Source organism: Barbus barbus, assembly GCF_936440315.1.
Source record: "Barbus barbus genome assembly, chromosome: 40".
NCBI lineage: Eukaryota > Metazoa > Chordata > Actinopteri > Cypriniformes > Cyprinidae > Barbus > Barbus barbus.
The window spans coordinates 26,489,247-26,508,479 of NC_136718.1; the positions used below are offsets into that span (position 1 = coordinate 26,489,247).

The 19,233-nt window shown below is 40.8% G+C and overlaps 2 protein-coding genes across 2 annotated transcripts in view; both read left to right on the forward strand.

The window, feature by feature from the left end:
• Nucleotides 1-19,233, forward strand: part of LOC306859227 (coiled-coil domain-containing protein 171-like) — a 472,225-nt gene that overhangs the window by 62,376 nt on the left and 390,616 nt on the right. The window lies entirely within an intron of this gene.
• Nucleotides 1-19,233, forward strand: part of LOC306859225 (NACHT, LRR and PYD domains-containing protein 3) — a 39,845-nt gene that overhangs the window by 11,499 nt on the left and 9,113 nt on the right. Inside the window, exons 7-14 of the mRNA XM_079400142.1 lie at nt 3,284-3,491; nt 4,715-6,458; nt 6,995-7,168; nt 7,266-7,439; nt 11,238-11,411; nt 11,829-12,002; nt 14,627-14,800; nt 15,000-15,173. Of these exons, the coding sequence (XP_079256268.1) occupies nt 3,284-3,491; nt 4,715-6,458; nt 6,995-7,168; nt 7,266-7,439; nt 11,238-11,411; nt 11,829-12,002; nt 14,627-14,800; nt 15,000-15,173 (2,996 nt within the window). The remainder of the gene's footprint in view (nt 1-3,283; nt 3,492-4,714; nt 6,459-6,994; nt 7,169-7,265; nt 7,440-11,237; nt 11,412-11,828; nt 12,003-14,626; nt 14,801-14,999; nt 15,174-19,233) is intronic.

The window sequence follows — 19,233 nt, forward strand, 5'->3', positions numbered from 1 at the left end:
TATTTAACTGCTCCCAAATGAGGACGTGATACCCACGATAGCCAATGAGAGTGAGCACGCGTCATTTCCCGGATGTTGTGTGCTTCTATGGCTGAAACCTGGCAGCCACAAACATGCCACAAAACAGAGTACATCACCCATATAACAACCTGGAGCTTAACACGCTCAAAACTGTGGAGATGATCATGGACTTCAGGAGAAACCCCCCTGCTCTCCCCCCACTCACCATCATGAACAGCACTGTGACTGCAGTGGAGTCATTCAGATTCCTGGGCACCACCATCTCTCAGGACCTGAAGTGGGATATTCACATTGACTCCATTGTCAGGAAGGCCCAGCAGAGGCTGTACTTTCTTCGCCAGCTGAGGAAGTTCAACCTGCCACAGGACTTGCTGAAACAGTTCTATTCTGCCATCATTGAATCCATCCTCTGCACTTCAATAACTGTCTGGTTCAGCTCAGCTATCAAATCTGACCTCAGAAGACTACGGAGGGTAGTCCGGACTGCTGAGCGAATCATTGGTACAACCAGGGATTGAAATGAACTTTTTCACTCACCAGCCAATTTGGCTACTAAATTTTTAAGTTACTGGCCATTCATAACTTCTACCAGCCAAAAAACAAAACAATAAAAACACTGAAATAAACCAACAGCTTGAGGCTGTCTACACTGGAAGTGACAAAGCGACCGTTGCAAATCATTTTGTGTCAGTACTAAGGGTGTGCAATATTGATAAAAAGATAATCTCAACATTTTCTGGGATTTCATCGATAAAGATAATTAGATGATATTTTGCTGAGTGTGTTATTGTGCTGGTATCTTAAGGACTGTTGTGGACAGCTGTCTCCTAATGTTCATATGTATCATATTCTGTGTGGTCAGTTCACAGCAGTGATAGAAATTAATCTTTTCCAAAAAGTTTAAATTGATTTGTACCTGTATAAAGCCATTTTTTTCTAAAAGTGTGCATCATCTTTTGAGTCAAATTTTTTAATTTAATTAGTCAATTATAATAATAATAATAATACATTTAGGCTGTTACTAAACAAATGAAATCAGTATCAATAAAATTAATCTTTGCAGAAGTTGCATCTGAAGTGGCATTTAGATGTTTTTTTTCACAGGTTAATGCATCTTAGAGAGACATGCAGTTAGAAATGCATAAATAATGTTTGATATTTTAAACATTAAACATATTTGAAATTATTTAAATAATGAAAAGATATTGTAAATGAGAAATTGAAACAGTAGGTGGCATCAAGTCACTGTTAATAAGTGAGTCATTGCGACTGAACCGAATCATTTAAACGGTTGATTCATTCAGGATTCAAACACCATCATGGTGCGCAGAGACGCAAAATAGTGCTGTGGCTGTGTTTGGAATATTTTCTCTTGATGAAATAGTGCAAAAGCAGGCAATATGGGGTCTAAAACGTCAGTCTCTTGATAGCAACTTATAGTTTATTGAACTGTTGAATAAAATCAATATCACTTTTGTAACCATGCTATTTTTTTAAGTGGCACTCTTTGTGTGATATTAACTTAATGAATTGATATAACTATATACATTTTCTGCCCCCTTATCTTGAATTGTGATCATTCCTAATGCATATTAATAGACTGAATGCAGTAAAAGAACTCGCACTAAAGTTAGTCTAGCCTTCATCATAGTCGCGCACTCTGTTAGGTCTTTTTTGTGTGGTTTTTGCAATATACTCGATAATGTCATGCTGTCTCATGAGTTCAGTATTCGCGCTAAACCTGCGCAGACTTGGCTTACATGAACTTCCCCAAGACATTAATGAGTTAACATAACTTACGAAAAGTAACCCGCCAAATTAGCTAGTGATTTGACAGCGTTACCCGCCACAGCTGATTTTTACCCGCATTTGGCGGGTGTTAATTTCAAACCTTGGGTACAACCCTCCCCACTCTCCAAGAGCTGTACTCATCCAGAGTGAGCAAAAGGGCTGGTAAAATCACTCTGGACCCCTCACATCCAGCACACTCCCTCTTTGAACTGTTACCGTCTGGTCGACGCTACAGAGCTCTGAGCACCAGAACGACCAGACACAGGAACAGTTTCTTCCCTCAGGCAATCCATCTCATGAACACTTGAACACTTAACAATAAACATGAAACACACTACACTATCATACATTTATTTATGTAACACACATACTTATTACATTTCAAATTTGCACCTAACATACCTGTACATACTAAATTGTCTATTTTGTATATTGTGTTTGTGCTATTTTTCACATTGTCTATTTTGTATATTTGTATATTATTATTTTTATTATCTGTCTTTTCACTGTCATTCTGTCGCACTGTGGAGCTTCTGTCACCAAAACAAATTCCTCGTATGTGTAAACATACCTGGCAATAAAGCTAATTCTGATTCTGATATTTTTTGTTATTTTATAAGGCTTCGGTTAAGATTTGAAAATCGTCTAGTGTGCGGCCAGCTTAAGCTTGCATTGTTCTATGGAGGAGGGCACTTCTAGACTTACCACACTTACCTAAAAGAAACCAATGTCCCTGATTTTCACAGCAGAGTGCTCCTAGGCTGCCACCAACACGAATAACGATCTTATAGGATTAGATTTTAGAAGCTCTGTCTTTTACAGACAGCAGGCAGCCCTGCAAAAATGTCAATGTCTGCAAATGCTCCAGACAGCGTTGCCGATACCTCATCTGAAAATAAAAAAATAATTAATTTAAAAACTAAAAATTACTTATCGGCTCCAGTGAAACTTTTTCACCTATCGAACCATCTCTATCTGTGAGCCCTCCTGATCTGGCTCCCCAAATCACGCTGCTTCTCGTCCATTGGCTAGTAGGACCTGTCTGCCCGGCATTGTGAGCTGCTCTCGTCAGAGATTGCATGTATCATCCTGGTCAAAACACTTAGGCTTCTTCACAAAACACCGGACAGCACAACAAATATGCATTACCTTTACCCTATGTATTATATCTAACTCATGAATTCATTTAAAAAAAAAAATGGTAAAAAAAAAAATGATGTAAATATTATTGTACTTTTTAAGTGTACTTTAAAATAGTATTTTTTATGTAAAACTCATTTTTTGCAAATGCATCTCATTAGTTTACAAATGCATTTTTACAAATCCACAAGACTCAGTTCCCTTCAGTATCTCTTAGCAGGAGTTGTGTTATAGTGACATTAGTGTACTCAAATTTCTGTGCATTGTTCTCTTCACTCTCTGATGGAAGTTGGGCATCTGAATGTTTACTGTGATTAAACACTGATTTCAGGAGCTTGAGGACACAAGCATCTCTTTGATGAAGAAAGAGCTGGGAAGATTCAAGAAACTGCTGAACCCACATTACCCAGCATGCTCTGTGAGAGAGGAGGAGGAGGAGGATGAAGGGCAGAGCCGAGTGAGTGAGGCAGTTCTGAAGATTATTCTTCATGTCCTGCAGAAAATGAACCAGCCAGACCTCGCTAACACACTACAAACCAGTAAGAGCCAGATTTCAAACTCTAGCATCCTTGCTGCTCATTTGTGGTGATCATTATTTGTTGATCCGTTAATTTCGATTGTGTCTGTTACTTGATTATGCATGCAGTTTGCTTTGTTGTTTTTCTATTTAATTCTTAAAGGGTTAGTTAAACCATGTCGTTCCAAACCTGTAAGACCTTCGTTCATCTTCGGAACACAAATTAAAGTTACGGATGAACCCCTGATGTCACATGGACTATTTTACCGATGTCCTTACTACGTTTCTGTGTGTTGATCGTGGTAATATCATTGCTGTCTATGGAGGGTCAGAGAGCTCTCAGATTTAATCAAAAAATATCTTAAATTGTGTTTCGAAGATGAACGAAGGTCTTACGGATTTGGAACAACATGAGGGTGAGTAATTAATGACATCATTTTAATTTTTGGGTGAACTATCCCTTTATTGGTCCAGTGATGTCTGCTTACAGCAATTTCAGATTTCTACTAAAATTGGATATTACAGTTTGCAGACAAACTTTGATGTTGGCTTGAGAAATCCTAGCCTGAAAGTTTAATTCTGTCAGGACCATTATCGTCAAATCAACTGACAATTAGCATACAGTTTGGATTGGCGGTATGGTTCTGTTCTGGGCGAGAACTCCCTGCGCATCCATGCAGCCTAGCATGGATGAGAGCAGTGATAACCCCCCAGGGTAAACAGAACAGAACCAACATAAATGTGTTGCAGAAATCGTTAAAGTTCAATAATTTTATGTACACATTTTAGAATTTGTCTGATTCAAAAGAGAATCAGAAGGCCGAATCCTGACTGACAGAGGAGGAGTTGGGGATGGATGAGGGTAATTAGCTATTGAGAAATGCGAAAACTGCTGAAAATACTGAGGGACCTTACATATGAATGCTTAGATGGGTGTCGTATTCCTATAGGTAGATGGGGATCAGCTGAGAGTCAGCTGATGCGAGCTTGACTAACATGACCTGCCAGAACTAACGCTACACTTGATAATAGTTTAACAAGCTGTAAGTTAGAAGAATTTAAGACTCAAATGGTTTTAAAAGCTTGAAGTTTGTATGTTATAGATAGTTGCTAGAGTGTTCTGGGTGGTTGTTAGGGTGTTCTGGATAGTTGCTGGGGTGTTGCTAAGTGTGGTTGCTAGGCTTTTCTGGATGTTTCTAGAATATTGCTGTGCGGCATGAATATTGTTTCTGTTGTATATTGCAGAGCTGATCTCAGTGAGTCAACAACAACTGAAATCCAGACTAAAGCAGAAATTTCTGAAAATCAGCGAGGGAGTCTCAAATCAAGGGAACGCAACACTTTTGAACGAGATCTACACAGAGCTTTACATCACAGAGGGAGGGACTGCAGACATCAACAACGAGCATGAGGTGAGGCGGATTGAGACCTCATTGTCCAGAGGTCGAGAGACTCAGGAAACACCAATCAAATGTAATGACATCTTCAGATCCTTACCTGGACAAGACAATCCCATCAGAATGGTGCTGACCAAAGGTGTGGCCGGAATAGGAAAAACCGCTTCAGTGCACAAGTTTGTTCTGGACTGGACCGAAGGAAAAGCTAATCGGGACGTTCACTTCATCTTTCCGCTTCCTTTCAGAGAACTGAATTTGATGAAGGAGAAACAGATGAGTCTGATGGAGCTTCTTTGCTGTTTTTTCACAGAACTGAAACCTATACAATATGATGACTATAAAACCATCTTCATTTTCGATGGTCTAGATGAGTGGCGTCTTCCTCTGGATTTCCAGAACAATGAGATATTGTGGGATGTGACCAAATCGGCCTCAGTGGACGTGCTGTTGACCAACCTCATAAAGGGGAACCTCCTTCCTTCTGCTCTCATCTGGATTGCCACACGACCGGCGGCAGCCAATCAGATCCCTGCAGAGTTTGTTGACCGGGTCACAGAGGTTCAAGGGTTCAGGGAGCCTCAGAGGGCTGAGTATTTTTGGAGAAAAATAAAAGATCACAATCTGGCCAATAGGATCGTTACACACATTCAATCATCGAGGAGCCTTCACATCATGTGCCGCATCCCCGTGTTCTGTTGGATCTCCGCCACTGTTCTTGAGAAAATGTTGGGTGAAGCAAAGAGTACAGAGATTCCCAAGACACTCACTGAAATGTTTGCACACCTCCTGATCATTCAGACCAAACTGAAGACCCAAAAGTATGATGGGAAATGTGAAGTAGATCTTGAGCAGGCCAGAAAGAGCATCCTGTCACTTGGGAAACTGGCTTTTCAACAACTAGAAAAAGGCAACCTGGTCTTCTACGAGGAGGACTTGAAACAGTGCAACATTGATGTCCGAGAAGCATCCATATACTCTGGAGTTTGTACCCAGATCTTTAGAGAAGAGTTTGGGCTAATGCTGGAGAAGGTGTATAGCTTTGTGCATCTAAGTGTTCAAGAGTTTCTCGCTGCCTTGTTTAAGTTCCTTTCCTTTGCTCGGCAGAAGAAGAAGTCCTCAATGACATATTTTCTGAAGCGTGAAGTGGACAGGTCCTTGCAGAGCAAGAATGGACACCTGGATCTCTTCCTTCGCTTTTTCCTGGGGCTTTCACTGAAGTCCAATCAGACTCTTCTACGGGGATTATTCACAATGACGTCTCGTCCAGAATCCCAGAATCCATGTGAAATTATTGAGCACATTAAGAGTAAAATTCGAGAGAATCCCTCTCCGGAGAAGTCCATCAATCTGTTTCACTGCCTGAACGAGCTGAATGACCAGTCTCTGGTGCAGGAGGTCCAAACATACCTGAGCAGTAGAGGCACCCATCGCCTCTCTGGAGTCAAACTCTCTCCGGCCCAGTGGTCAGCTTTGGTGTTTGTGCTGATGAACTCGGCGGAGGACCTGGATGAGTTTGAACTGAGGCAATATGACCTGTCAGAGGAGTGTCTTCTGAGGCTTCTGCCAGTGGTCAAAGCTTCCAGAAAAGCAGAGTGAGTATATTAAATTTGCAAGCCCGTTTTAACTCACTTTTGTATAAAGCAGGGGTCTCCAACCTCTGCTCCTGGAGAGCTACAATCCTGCAGATTTCAGCTTCAACCGGATCCCAGTTTTGGAGCCTTAAAATGATTACAAATAAATGGAACCAGAATATAAAAGGATGTTGCGATATCTTTAATACTTCTTGAGTTACAGGGACACAAAATCATATTTATGGAACTCAGACATACTTTGTATGCAATTGTTTAGAGGGAAACAAGATACATTTCTACATTATTTCTTATTTAGATGTTCCACTTTTTTAAAAAAGTATCAACTGAATGCAAAGTGACCCACATTTGATTTTCGACCAATGTGAAAGTGTACAATTTAACTATTTATTCTTGGAACCATATTAAGAGCCCAGTATCCCTAGAATTGAACCACATAGGGCCTTAATTGATTATATGAAATGGTTAAGTTAGCATCCATGTAAACCCATACTGATTGCTGTTATTGGAGATTAAGGCATATGTTTTTTCTTTTCCAGTCTGAGGGGCTGTAATCTCACAGATCAGATCTGTTCAGCCCTGGCCTCCGCTCTCAGCTCGATCTCCTCCAGTTTAAGAGAGCTGGACCTCAGTGACAACAACCTCCAGCTGTCAGGAATACAGCTTCTCTCTGCGGGACTGAAGAGTCCTCGCTGTAAACTGGAGATACTGAAGTAAGTATTTTTATAAGTTGTTTTTATTTTTTGAATCCATTAATAATTCCAATTTCATTTTTTTTATTACATTGTTTTCATCTCTGTGTTTCTGCAGGTTGTGTAACTGCGGTATTAGAGAGGAAAGTTGTGCTGCTCTGGTTTATGCTCTTATATCAAACCCATCACATCTGAGAGAGATCAGTCTGAACTCCAATAAACCAGGAAATTCAGCAGTGAAGCTTTTGTCTAATCTACTGGAAGATCCACACTGTAAACTAGAGAAAATACAGTGAGTGATCATTATCAAATCTATCTTTCTGCTTCTTATTTTCTTTGATATATTAAGTCAGCATTTCCCAATCCCAGTCCCCCCCCCCCCCCCCCCCCGCTCTGCACATTGTGTATGTTTTTCTTATCACATGCAATGTTTGTTCTATTCGACAGTGGTGTCAAAAGTATTCACATTCATTACTCAAGTAGAAATATAGATACTAGGGTTTAAAAAGACTATCAACTCAAGTTTTTTACTCAAGTAAAAGTGTAAAAGTACTGGTTTCAAAACTACTTAAAGTATAAGAGTAAAAGTAATGGAAGGAAAAAAAAATGCCATTAAGGACAAAAGCTTAGGGGCCTATTGTGCACTACCCCACCTCCTCAAAAAAACATTTTTCTAAAGGCCATAATGACTATAATGTTATATTAAAATGTTAATGTTGAAAAATGTGGGATGCACTAGGCTACCTGTTTCAGCCGGATATGTGCCCTCTGAAAATGAACGCATTTTAGTACAATGCAAATACATTAAAAAAACATATATGTGTACTACTGAGCATTAACGTGTTTCATGGAGCGGAAGATATGATGACTAGTTGCCTTTAAGTATTGTAATGGTGCAAAAAGTCAAACTTCAGAGGCAAGTCATCAGTAACCTTTATTGGAATGTAAATGTACATCCAAGCTTAGCTGCAGGAATCTGTGAGGGCAACGGACGAAGAGAAAGCACCCGTTTGATAAATGAGCCAGTAGTGGAGAAATAATAACTTTTAAGAAATAATCTTTTTTGAGTGTGACGTGATTTGTGTCATGTGCAGGTGCGATGGATCGCGTACAAACCAATAGGGTGTCGGAATGGTATAGGTTTATATTCTCATCCAACCACAATTCACTCTATCCGGATGGCGCCATTTATCTGGATAGGTTTTTATTTTTTTATTTTTTTTGAGCGATGACCAAGGGCGATGCTAGGATTTTCATCTTAGGGGGGCTCAGCCCCCAATGATGGTATAATAATAATAAAAATAAAAAAAATATTTACAAAAAAATTTATTAATAGGGTAGGATGGTATACTAAACTTATTGCAGTATTCCACTGTATAGCATAGATGGGTATAACATCAGAGTACAAGCCAAATACAAGTCTACCTGATCTCACACACACACACACCTGTTTACTGTACAAACCAAAAATGTTACTGTTTGCATTACTAGTACAAATCTTTTTCTATGCTCAAGTACAAACAGAAAATTGTAAACATAAAACATCATATCACTTTAAACTTACACTGACTATCCATATTAGCAATATAAACAACACAGCTATAAGGCTGGACAATGGTTTAAACTATGTGGGTGCTGTGATTAACTTTTAAAAGTAAAAAAATTTAAAATAAAAAAAACGCAAAACTGAAGCAGTCTGTGAGAAGGACACACAATGTTTCAATCTCTGTCAATCACTCTGATATGCAATTCAAATGAGTGCACTGACTGAGGGCTGTCTGTCACCGTCTTTAATCACTTCTATGCATAACTGTATGGTAGTTAATGCCACATGCACTGTAATATTAAGTTCTATATTGAAAGCTAAATTTTCAAATGAAAATAGCAATAACGTGATCGTTTTATAAAGTATGCGTATATTGTGTTAAGGGCTTTCGCTGAAGGAAACAGCTGTGGTGTGATGAGTGGTGAATGCAGCGAAAACTTTACAGAAGATTGGAAACCGATTGCTCTCCCATTACTTTTTGTAAACTGTATTTAAGACAAAGAACTGCACAGATGTAGATATTATAACAATCTATCGATAAACACACACCTTGTCCTCTCCTCTGCGCCACCGCAGTCTGTGGATTGAAGAACGCGCAGAAAGATGGGGAGGAGCCGAAGTCTGCTGCCGTTTCAAATTTAAAGGGGAAGAATCGCAAGATTTTTAAGGGAGGCTGAGCAGAAATTTAGGGGTGCTAAAGCCCCCCTAAAAATGACCTAGCAACGCCCATGACGATGATCATGAAGCCGGAATGAAAACGAGCCGAAATGAAATAGGAGTAACGAGGCTATTTTTAAAATGTAAGGAGTAGAAAGTACAGATAATTGCGTGAAAATGTAAGGAGTAGAAGTAAAAAGTCGGCTGAAAAATAATTACTCCAGTAAAGTATAGATACCCAAAATTTCTACTTAAGTAAGGTAACGAAGTATTTGTACTTCGTTACTTGACACCTCTGCTATTCGACCATAAGTGCCCTGCGAAGTGGACATTACCGGATACTCTGCCATGATTCCAGTTCGAAACGAGTGTATATGTTCCATACAAAGGGCATTAAAGTGTGCGAGACGTGAATTTCAATTGTATTTATTTACAGAGGTGTATTATGCACACTTCACACTTCTCTATTAAGTTTCGTCTGTATGTGAAGATGATGCGCAGTGCAAATCCGTTAATGAATGTTACGAAGTAAACTTCAACGGATTACCCCTGCTCAGGGAGTAGGGAGCAAAGAACATTGTGTAGGTATCATATTAATCTGAATACATACACATTGCTCTATTCTAACGAGCTGGTTATCTGAATCAGGTATGTTAACTAAGAGAGACATGCAAAATATGCAGAGGGGGGACGCGAGGACTGGGATTGGGAACCGCTGTATTAAGTCATTTTCTTACATTATTTTACAAATACACAAAAATCATACATGAAGTTAAATGTAATACATCTAAATTATTGTTGGTGATATTCTAAAAGTAATTACACTTAATATTTCTTCTCATTTTAAGCATGAACTCACTTCATTTTTGACCAACTTAAATGTTTTGCAGATTCTGCAAGATGTAAATCATGAAAACCACTCTACATTAGTCATACATTCATACACAATATCACTCATTCTAATGCTCACTTGCAGCGCATTACTCAATTGTCGCTGCTGAATGAATGTGTAATCCCAGACGAGCCCCCACTTGTTACGTTCCCCTAAGCGTCTAGGGGGTCATAAGGGGAAGTAACAAAGAGTAAAAAAAATTACAAGATAATGAACAGCGAGAACACACTTCAATCCTCTGCCGCAGAGTGAAGAAGACACCAGATGATATATGCACAAAGATAATTAATTTTATTTACAAAACAGAAACAAATATAGTATTAATGGGAGCAAAGGCTCAGGGGAGAGCAAGGCCTAAAGTAACAAACAAAATTGTTCACTAACTAATTTAAGAAGGAACTCTAACTAGCCTTAAAGAAAAAAAAAGAAATATACAGCCAACTTCCCTCACCTCCCTTGCTGTACAAAAACAGAGGCAAAGAGCAGTATAAAAAGAAAAAGGTACTCTCCCCCTACAGCATCCCTCTTAACACACAGGCTAGTATTTAAAATAACTCAGAACAAAAGAGCCACAATACCTTTTGCTCAATCCCAACCTGGAACAATTTCCATCAACAGTTCATGCTGAAACTCAACTAGCCACTGTTATTACACAACTATTGTCTCTGCATGAAAAACAAGCACAAATTTCAGTCTGGAGCAGGGGAGAAGTGCGTCTCCTAGCAAACTCTGAACTGCCCCAATATCTTCTTGGTCTCAGGCATGCTCTCACAAACGAGCTACAGGTGGTGGTGATTTGCCCTGAGAAGGAGAAGAAAGTGAGAGAGAGCAAAAACAAACACGGGGCATTCAACCACGCCCACACCTTTGTAAACAAGAGTGAAACAAATTCAAGAACAATAAAATAATAACAATTAAAAATAATAATAAATATTCGTCCTTATGGATGTAACAGTTGAGCTATATATATGTAAGCAGTGTGTTTCTCTCTGTAGGCTGTATGACTGCAGTATTGGAGAGGAAGGTTGTGTTGCTCTTGCTTTAGCGCTAATATCAAACCCCTCTCATCTGAGAGAACTCAATCTCAACAATAATGGGCCAGGGGATTCAGGAGTGAAGCTTCTCTCTGATCTACTGAAGGATCCAAACTGCAAACTTGAGAAACTACAGTGGGTAATATTTTATCATTAGTGCTAACAAACTTAACTAATTATTTTAAACAAATATATAAAACACAGTTATGTTTATCACTTATGTTGTTTAGAATGTTGCAATGCAAAAATTGTAATGGTTTTATATACTGAAATTTATTTATTTTAATTTTGGGGTGAATTACTTAAGTCTAGACTAGCTTTGTGAGAACCACAAAGTGGTTTGTTTCAGTGTACCTAGTTTAAATTCTAGAATTAAATTTAAGCTTGGGTTGGATCACCACAGAAAACATTGTTAACAGGCAAATGTTTGTTCTCGGTGCGAATGTCCCTATTGTGTTTCTATTCAAAATCTTGATCACACTGAATATTCACAGCAGATATGAAAGTTTGGCATCAAAAAGCCTCAAGTGTGAGGTGTTTTTCTCTCTGCAGGCTTGATGACAGCAGTATTGGAGAGGAAGGTTTTGCTATTCTGGTTTCATCTCTTATATCAAACCCATTACATATAAGAGAACTTAATTTGAGCAGGAACAAACCCGGTGACTCAGGAGTGAAGCTTTTGTCTGACCTTCTGAAAGACTCAGACTGTAAACTGGAGAGACTGCAGTAAGTGATGATTCATCTTTAAGGATGCAAAATGCACAACATCACGAACAGTTACATTAAAGGTGCTATATAAAATTTTTACATGTATCAAGTACAATATTGCACTGTAGGATTGAAAATATTTTGGCCATGTTTCTATATTAGCATAATACTTATATTAGCATAATAGCAAGTGTATCTCAATTCATTATATACAGTGGGGCAAATAAGTATTTGATACACAGCCGATTTTTCAAGTTTTCCCACTTACAAAGAATGGAGAGATCTGTCCTTTTCATCATATGTACACCTCAACTGTGAGAGACAGAATATAAATAAAAAAATCCAGAAAATCACATTGTATGATTTTTGAATAATTAATTTCCATTTTATTGCATGAAATAAGTATTTGATACAATAGAAAAAGAGAACTTAATATTTGGTACAGAAACCTTTGTTTACAATTACAGAGGTCAGATGTTTCCAGTAGTTCTTGACCAGGTTTGCACACACTGCAGCAGGGATTTTGGCCCACCCCTCCATACAGGTCTTCTCCAGATCTTTCAGGTTTTGCAGGATTTTAATCCATCACGGTGTAGTGTGTTACTAATGGTAACCGTTGAGACTGTGGTCCCAGCTCTCTTCAGGTCATTGACCAGATCCTCCCATGTAGTTCTAGGCTGATCCCTCACCTTTCTCAGGATAATTGATACTCCACGAGGCGAGATCTTGCATGGAGCCCCAGTCCGAGGGAGATTGACAGTCATCTGGAATTTCTTCCATTTTCTAATAATTGCGCCAACAGTTGTTGCCTCCTCACCAAGCTGTTTGCCTATTGTCTACAAAAGGTCTACAATTTTGTCCCTAGTGTCCTTAAGCCCAGTACACACCAAGCCGACGCCGACGAACTAGTGGCGACGAAAGCAGACTGCAGGGTTGGCCGACGTCGGCAGCGTCTTGGTCCAAAGTTGCCCTGACACACCAAGCCGATGCTCGACACCCGACGGCCAAGTAGGGGGTTTTTCTCACACACTGGTTCGGCAGCTGAACAGCCAATCAGAATGGCCCGATTGACCAAGGAGCTCCCAGGCGCCGCAGCATAAATGGCTGCCCACTGCTCCGGGTGTGTGTTCACGGTGTGTGTGTGTGTTCACTGCTGTGTGTGTGCACGTTGGATGGGTTAAATGCAGAGCACGAATTCCGAGTATGGGTCACCATACTTGGCAGTATGTCACTTCACTTCACTAATAATACCCAACCACTTGATTGGCTCTATCTCTCTCTCCTCTCCACCTGTAGCTGGTGAGCGCACTGGCACCGTTGTAGTGTGGCTGCCGTCGCATCATCCAAGTGGATGCTGCACACTGGTGGTGGTAGAGGAGAGACCCCCCCACATGATTGTAAAGCGCTTTGGGTGTACAGCAATACACAATAAAGCCCTATATAAATGCATCATTCATTCATTCATTCATTCATTCATTCATAGTGGAGAGGTTGGAGTCTGATTGATTGAGTGTGTGAACAGGGGTCTTTTATACAGATAATGAGTTCAAACAGGTGCAATTAATACAGGTAATGAGTGGAGGATAGGAGTGCTTCTTAAAGACAAACTAACAGGTCTGTGAGAGCCAGAATTCTTGCTGGTTGGTAGGTGATCAAATACTTATTTCATGCAATAAAATGTAAGTTAATTATTTAAAAATCATACAATGTGATTTTCTGGATTTTTTTCTGATCTCTCACAGTTGAGGTGTAACTACGATGAAAATTACAGATCTCTCCATTCTTTGTAAGTGGGAAAACTTGAAAAATCGTCAGTGTATCAAATACTTATTTGCCCCACTGTATATAGTTTTCTTGATGTGTTGCACAAGGGAGTGTGGAGTTGTGGCTGAAGTGTACATTTGTTTTTGGTGTAAGATGCGGTACTCTTGTGCAACATTTAGTTGTTGAAAAATTGTATATAACACCTTTAAAGTAATAAACATGGTGAACAAGACATAACCTCCAGAAATGGTGGCAAATTGCAGAACCTAGTTGTTCCTCAAACCAAGAGACAAACCAACAATAAGAAATATGAAATAGCATGATATAGCTACTAGTTTTCTACAGTGGTACTTTCAGAGTTTATCTAAATCCCTCCACTTCCCCCATCTCCACCTGTCTAGATCTGCATAGGTATTTATATAGAGTATGTCTGTTCATGCAGCGTGTCTGTGTATCTATTGGCAATAGCAAGTCTGTACTATACATTAACATACACATGCACATCAACATGCTAAAATGATTCAGAGAGTTGACATGATTGAAGTTTCTGTTCTGAGGCTCCATGTTTCTGCTGGAGATCAGGGTCTGTTAGTCTGAGGTCAGTTTTAGGAAGTTTTTCCCATGTGTAAACTGGCGTTTCTAGTAGCCAATAAATATGAATGTTGGAGTAAATGTTTCTCTCAAAGTACTTTAAGGCACTGTTAGCTTCAACAGCCCACATTTGTACATCATTATTTGATTTCCCAAATCGCTTATCTATTCATTTTGTTTTGTCCAACATGAAGTGCATCCTAATGTTAATTTTTTTTTTTTGCCTCATCCTTATCGTCTGCCTGCAGAATTTGAGTGCTGATCTGTAAGTGTCTTTCTCTCCTCAGGCTGAAGTGCTGCAGCATTGGAGAGGAAGGTTGTGCTGCTCTGGCTTTAGCTCTGATATCAAACCCGTCTCATCTGAGAGAACTCGATCTCAACAATAATGAGCCAGGAGATTCAGGAGTGAAGCTTCTATCTGATCTACTGAGGGATTCACGATGTAAACTGAAGAAACTAGAGTAAGTGATGATAGTTAATCACAATACTTTTATGTATTTACTGATGCTTTTTGCAAAGTTACTTACAACATAGCAATTTGTCAAAGAGCCAACAATAATTAATAACAAATATTAATATGTTTGTGCTTAGTTTAGCACTACCATTAGCAATTTAGAATTTGAGTTGAGCAGTAAATGTCAGTCATTCTCTTCTTTGCAGGCTGGAATGCTGCGGTATTGTTGAGGAAGGTTGTGCTGCTTTGGTTTCATCTCTTATATCAAACCCATCTCATCTGAGAGAAGTAAATCTGAGCTGGAACAAACCAGGAGATTCAGGAGTGAAGCTTTTGTTTGATCTAATGAAGAACCGACACTGCAAACTGGAGAAACTAAAGTGAGTGATGTTTTAAATCGGTCATATGACGTTGCTAAAAAGAATGTCTCGGTTACGTACGTTACATGGTTCAAGATTGTGGCATGGGGACATAACGTCTCCGTTCCCTCCATCAGGGAACGAGGATTACGTACGTAACCGAGACGTTCCCTATCTGTCGGTCACTACGAGTTATGTCGTGATGACATAGGGGTCATATGGAAAGCGCCACAACCTGAACCCCGTCACGAACTTGTGTCATGCAGATGTTGACAAGCTAGCGCGTGACAGACAAATACCATGCGAAGGTCGCAACCTTCCCATCGCCCCAGCGCAAATTCGCTAACCTTGGTGCCTGCAGGGACCACTGAGTACATTGCTGCTAGAGATAGCCAAGCCGCTGTTCCTTTCCCCAAGAAATCGGAAGGGATTTCGACCTTCTATGAAAGGCCGCTTCAAGTCTTTCCTATTTGTTGTTACAGCTTGGCAGTAACGACGGGGAAGCGAGCCTTCCGGAGAAGGGCGTTACGGAGGCCACCTGGCTACCTGAGCTTACCCGAATCGACTCCAGATCAGCCAGATCGTCTCGGGATGGAGTCGCCACTCTCCGGGGAAAATGAGCGGTCGTGAGAGCGCATCGGCCACACAATTGAGCTCCCCCGGAATGTGGACAGCGCGCAGCGATCTGAGCTGCGTGTGACTCCAGAGGAGGAAACGCAAGATTCTCCATCCGGCCCTCCTCCGGGGGAAGGAGTGGCGCTATCTTCGCCGTCTCCTGAGAAAGAGCAAACTCCAACATCTCCGGGTTGCCCACGTCAGGGCTGCTTCGTCGATCTCCTGGACGACTTGGGGCCAGGCTGGGACGAGTAGACAGAGGCCTGGACCCGGGGGCAGCCGTTGCTGGTGCATTGCGCCGGGGCAGGATGTGCTGGATCGCCTCTGTCTGCCTCTGCACTGCCGAGAACTGCTGGGCAAATCCCTCGACAGTGTCACCGAACAGCCCAACCGGGGAGATGGGAGCGTCGAGAAAGCCTGCTTTGACGACATCCCTCATCTCCACCAGTATGAGCCAGAGATGGCGCTCTTGGACCACCGTGGTAGACATCGCCTTCCCGAGGAACCGCACCGTGACTTTTGTCGCTCATAGAGATTCCTCCACGTGGCGGCGTTTCGCGGGCACAAGTGCACCGCGACCGCTCTCTCCACCTGGGGAATGCCCGCGTACCTCCTGGCAGCCCCGCCATCGAGGGTAGTGAGGACGGAGGAGACAGACAAGCGGCTTCTGGCCGTGGAAGGGGCCATCCACGACTTCATCATCTCCTCATGCACCTCCGGGAAGAAAGGCACTGGAGTAGAACGCGGTTGTGAGCCGCGCCCCGCTCCGAGAAACCAATCATCCAGTCGCGAGGGCTCGGGACTGGGCGGTCTGTTGACCTCCAGCCCGATGCTCACGGCTGCCCGGGCAAGCATGGCCGTCAACTCTGGGTCCGGTGCAGCGGTGGCAACCACACCCGAGGGGGGCAGCCCCGCTGCACCTTCATCCTCAGATGATGTAAACCTGTCCCCCGATGCTGCGAGCGACATCCTATCCTCGGGCGGTGCACCGAATGAAATGCTGGGCGTTCCGTGGGACGAACCAGCGAAAACACCCAGGAGCCGGACGGGACATTCGCTGCGTGAGGAGTAAGAGGTCCGTGGGGATGTACCCGGTGGAGAGGCTCTTACTGTAACCCTCAGATCTCCCAGAGCGCCATCCAGCGGTCCTCTGCTCGAGCCAGAGAGACCGGGACAGGTGGCGGCAGAGGGTGCCAATCCTTTCAGAATGGAAAAGCGAGATCGCAGCGATGTCATGCTCATACGCCCACAACAGGAGCATGAGTCATCCACGAATGCAGCTTCAGCATGCTGGAGACCCAGACACTGAAGACAACAATCGTGTCCGTCATCCGCGGACAGAAAACGACCACAACTAAGAGGACACGGACGAAACGGCATCTTGAAAAAGACGCGATCGTCCGTGATTTGCTCTTTTAGATTTGCTCTTTCAGTTGAAGTGCTCAGGGGAATTGCTGGTGAAAAGGGACTCCGCTGTCTGCACCGTGACACCAACCAGGAACAAAACAAAGATGAGGCTTTGTGGAGAGCAGCACAGTCTTCATCCACTTGGCTCCGAAGCAAAAATCTGATGAGTGGATGCACCTGTCGCCCTTTTATACCCGTATGTACGGGGAGTGGCTCAGGTATGCAAAATCCACTAGCCAATTTTCATTGGCGTTTTCTCTTAAGTCAGAGATATTTGGGGCTTCCAAGTAAATCCCCTATGTCGTCATGACATAACTCGTAGTGACCGACAGATAGGGAACATTATTTTGTGTATTTGGTGTGATGCAATGTGTTTATGCGGTTTAAGGTTCGAAAAACATTTTCCACATACTGTACATTATTGTTGCCCCTCTATGCTCCGCCTTCCTTGAGAATGTTCTGAGAAGCGAGGCGTGCTCTGATTGGCCAGATATCCAGTGCGTTGTGATTGGCTGAATACCTCAAGTGTGAGACGGATACGTTACACCCCTTACCGTATTGTGATGCCATGTCCTGGCGCGATGAAAAACAATAAAACCCATTACAAACGAGGCATTTGTTGCATCCAGTGGGGACATAATTACTGATTCTAATGACTTATACTGTCTTTTGTATACATGACCATCTCTGCATTTGTGTTCGGAGAAATGACAAACAACAAGCATTACTTTGAATCATCAGTGGCAGAAACGTACTTACAGGCTGTGAGTCAGAAGCACCAGACTGTCCTTGCAAAGGTGGAATTGCCCCACTTTATAGAAACAGCCTTTGTGCAAGCCAGCATTGTAGGCTACTCTTCCAGGCTCAGGAAATAGTCCTCCGTAAAATGTGCTGCACACATTCTAAGATTTGGGTTGAACTGTTCTGGAACAGCGTTGTAAATAAAACTTTTTTTTTAGTTGTGTCCTCTTTTGGAGGCCCAAACAAAGTACTTTTCGCTTTCACAAGGAAACACAGCGTCTCCACAACATGGCACCGGTGGCAGCAACAATACTACAGTGAGAATAATAGTTCCGCATCCTTTCATTGGGTATACATTTGGGCGGTGTTGAGACTTTAGTCTTTGCAACTTCAGGGATCTTATCTATGCACAAACAGCTTGTAACACTCCAAAGAGAAAGGAAAACTTGAAATTGCATCATATGACCCCTTTAATATCATTATTTTAAGTAGGATATCTTTTATTCCAAATTTGTATCAATCTTCATACATAAGGCCCATAGCACACAATGTAATATAATTTCAGTGGAGTGATACTGTAGTTAGTGTGCAATTTAGAAAAACAATCTAATTGTGATTATTATAATTTTTTTCCAGTTTTTTAATTTATTTATTAAAATCCAGGTTTACTCCGCTTGTATTTAGGGTGAAAAATTTGGCCAAACTTGATTTATATATCAAGATGGCTATATATATATATATATATATATATATATATATATATATATATATATATATATATATATATATATATATATATATATATATATATATATATATATATATATATATATATATATATATATATATATATATATATATATATATAATAAATTTGTACTATTATTACTAAATAAAAGACAAAATAAATATATTTCACTGTAAAATAAAATATATAATTTAAGAAAAATAGAATATTTTTTATTTTACATCACATCTAAAATACCAATAGTAATATTTATGGCTGTCTTGAATCATTCTTAAATGTTATCCCATCAAACTTATAAATGCTTCTCATTACAAGTTTGGGTAGATGATTGTGGATCTCCATGACATATGTGACCCTGGACCACAAAACCATTCATAAAGGTCAGTTTTCTGAAATTGATTGTTATACATCATCTGAAAGCTGAACAAATAAGCTTTGTTATGATAGGACAATATTTGGCTGAGATACAACTATTTGAAAATCTGGAATCTGAGGTTGAATAAAATCTAAATATTGAGAAAATCTCTTTTAAAGTTGTCCAAATGCGGTTCTTAGCAATGCATATTACTA